General features: G+C 63.9%; 1 protein-coding gene across 1 annotated transcript in view; it reads right to left on the reverse strand.

The window, feature by feature from the left end:
- The window catches only part of EMIHUDRAFT_239291 (hypothetical protein), a gene marked incomplete at both ends in the record, with an annotated part of 3,278 nt that extends 2,663 nt beyond the window's left edge, over positions 1-615 (reverse strand). Inside the window, 2 exons of the mRNA XM_005776034.1 lie at positions 9-416; positions 532-615. Of these exons, the coding sequence (XP_005776091.1) occupies positions 9-416; positions 532-615 (492 nt within the window). The remainder of the gene's footprint in view (positions 1-8; positions 417-531) is intronic.
- Positions 616-2,821: the final 2,206 nt, after the last annotated feature.

Below are 2,821 nucleotides of genomic sequence, written 5' to 3' on the forward strand. Positions count from 1 at the left end.
CAGCGCACCTTCGCTCCGAGGAGCGAAGGCGACACCGACTCGGAGATGACTCCGACCTTCGCGAAGGACTTCATCGGCGAAGACTCGCCCGCGACGTTGCCGCCGCTCGCGTCAATGCCGTCCTTGAGCGGGCTGGGCTCGCTCTCGGGCGGGATGCCGACGGCCTTGGCGCCGGCCGGATCGTCGACGGTGAACGCCTCGGGCACGGCGTCGAGCGAAACGCCCGCAAAGTGGACGCCGGCGAGCGAGCCGGCGGGCTCGCCCTCGGACGGGACGTTGCCAGTGCCGGTGTTGGCGGTGCAGGTGCCGCCGGTGCCGGTGTCGATGCCATCCTTGAGCGAGACGGGCTCGGAGGGGATGCCGACGGCGTTACCTCCGTCAGAGTCGACGACGGCCGTGTTGTCCGCCAGAGACGCCTGTCAGCCACAGAACGCGAGAGGGTCGTCTTGCAGGGAAGGCGCAGCGTTGCGTGCGTTGCAGCGGTGCGCGTGTGCATACCCCCTCCCTCAGCCACTGCAAATTAACGCACACCTGCTTGTCAGCAAGCGGCGGCGGAGGAGAGAGCTTGAGCACGAGCTTGTCACCGGCGGCCGGCACGAGCTCGAGTTTGAGCATGTTGATCGAATGAATTCCTGCAGAGAGTCAAGAAGCGGTTGAGGGTGGTGTCCCCGATGGGAGGTGCAGGCCAGCGCTCGAGTGGCCCTCGCGGCTGCGGACACAGAGTCTTGGCACTCTCTAGATGTAGCAGAGATGCGAGGCGGTGCGAGTACCCGCGTAAGAGAGGGAGGGCGGTCGGACGGGTTCGCGCGGGACAAGGGTGTGGAATGGGCAGCAGCGGACGCGTCTCGCGGCCTCCTCGATGGCAGCGGCTGTACCTGCGAGCGGGAGTAGGCAGGCGGTGCGAGGCCGAGGGGGGTGCAGCCGCTCGCGCCGCGAGCGAGGGCGCATCGCATGGTAGGGGTGGTGAGGGGGCGGCGGGTTCCGTGAGCAATAGGCGTCGCGGGGGTCTAGGTGTGAAGCTCGCGGCTGCATAGTCGGGCGCAATGCGGCGCGGCAAGCGCGAGCGGACGAGGAAAGTGCTGGCTTTGCCTGACGACTCGCTCTCTCCGCGTAGAGCGTTCACGCAGAGAGAGCGGAAGAATTTTACCGGAAAGATCTTCGAGTCACCGTTCACAGTTGTGCGGTGAATGGCGCGTAACGCCACAGCCCGAGCCCGAAGGGCGAAGGAGAATCCCACCCCTATCCAACAAAAGTATTCCGTAGCACGATCGAGGGGAGATCTTAGAGAGAGAGGTAGGTAGGTAGGTAGAAAGGTGAAGAACAGCCAGGCTCGGACTGGACACCAACGCGGAGAGAGAGAGATTTTAGCTCCCCCCTACCCGGTTGCACTCGTGCGACGTAGCGGGGGTTACCCACGACTACGTTTACGAAAACATAAGTAGTCCCGCGAGGTGTGAATTTGGCCGCCCAGTTAGCCCCCTTTTCCAGTCAGGGGTTTTTTCGTGGCAAACCTCGTCATCCTGCTGAACAAGCTCCTCTTGTAGCTCGATCGGTCACACCGCCATCGCCGTCGGGGAGAGGGGGGACGACACTGCTCTGGCAGCGTCCAAGGGACGTCGCCCGTGAGGGATGTCGCCCATTAGGGATAGGGACGTCGCCCTTGAGGGACGTCGCCCGTGAGGGACGTCGCCCGTGAGGGATCTTGCCCGTGAGGGATCTCGCCCGTGAGGGATGTCGCCCATTAGGGGTAGGGACGTCGCCCTTGAGGGACGTCGCCCGTGAGGGACAGTAGAATTGTACGACTAAACTTTGCTGGCTCACACACATAATGAACAAAACATGACTGACTGAATCTCGGCACTAAACATATCGAACAAAGACAGGCCGCACTAAGGCAGGAGCGCGAGCGGATTGTGCTTCGTAGCGCCGGAGCGCCCGCCCCAAATGGCACTGCGTGCGGTCGTCGAAATGCAGGTCGTTGGTGAATTCACGAGCCCTGTTCTGAGACCGCGAGCCCGGCGGTTCGAGAGGAGGCGGAGCGCCGCAAGCAGGCCATCACCGGCGCCCGCAACGTTCTCCGCGAGGGGTTGCGCAACGCACCGCTCCTTTAGACGCCTTCCCCTGCAACGCCCTCCGCTCGCTCTGTCACACACACACTCACCCTTTGTGCCTTTTCTTTGTTCATTAGTGTCAGTGCGCCTTAGTCCCTCGCTCGCGCCGTGCGGCCCTGGTGTGTCTTTGTTCAATATGTTTTAGTCCCGAGCTTCAGTCAGTCAGTAGAGTGTTTTGTTCATCATGTGTGTGTGAGCCCAACAAAAAGCACGTTTGGGTGATGGTTGCGAGGGGGGGGCGGCTCGCTGTCGCTCGCTCTTTCCAAAAGCAACAGTCGACCCTATCCAGAGCTCTCCGACACCTCGCAGCTCCCAAACGACATCGATCTCGGACCTGCCGCTTTGCAGGCGCCCTCAGGGTGCACCGACGCTCGCCTCCTCCTCTCCTCAGGTCCGAGATCGATGTCGTTTGGGAGCTGTGCCGCGCGCTCCTGTCGCCTCCGCGAGCGCCTCCTCGACCCGCCGCGGGGCCCGGGCAACGGCCTCGAGCCGCGCTGGCGATGCTCGGCCTGCCTTCTGGCACCCTATCGCACGCACTCCCGCCAGCCGCGCGCTCCCGCGCCGTCGTGCGAGCTTCTGGCATCATCCGTGCGAGATGCGGCGTCGCGTAGCGACGGCCACACGCGGATCAGCTCGGTCACCTCGAGCGCGCTCGCTGCCTGCGCGCCAGGCAGCGCTCCTCTCTCGTCGTCGCGGCGACGAGTCGGGAC

Source organism: Emiliania huxleyi (assembly GCF_000372725.1).
Source record: "Emiliania huxleyi CCMP1516 unplaced genomic scaffold EMIHUscaffold_286, whole genome shotgun sequence".
In the NCBI taxonomy this organism is placed as follows: Eukaryota; Haptophyta; order Isochrysidales; family Noelaerhabdaceae; genus Emiliania; species Emiliania huxleyi.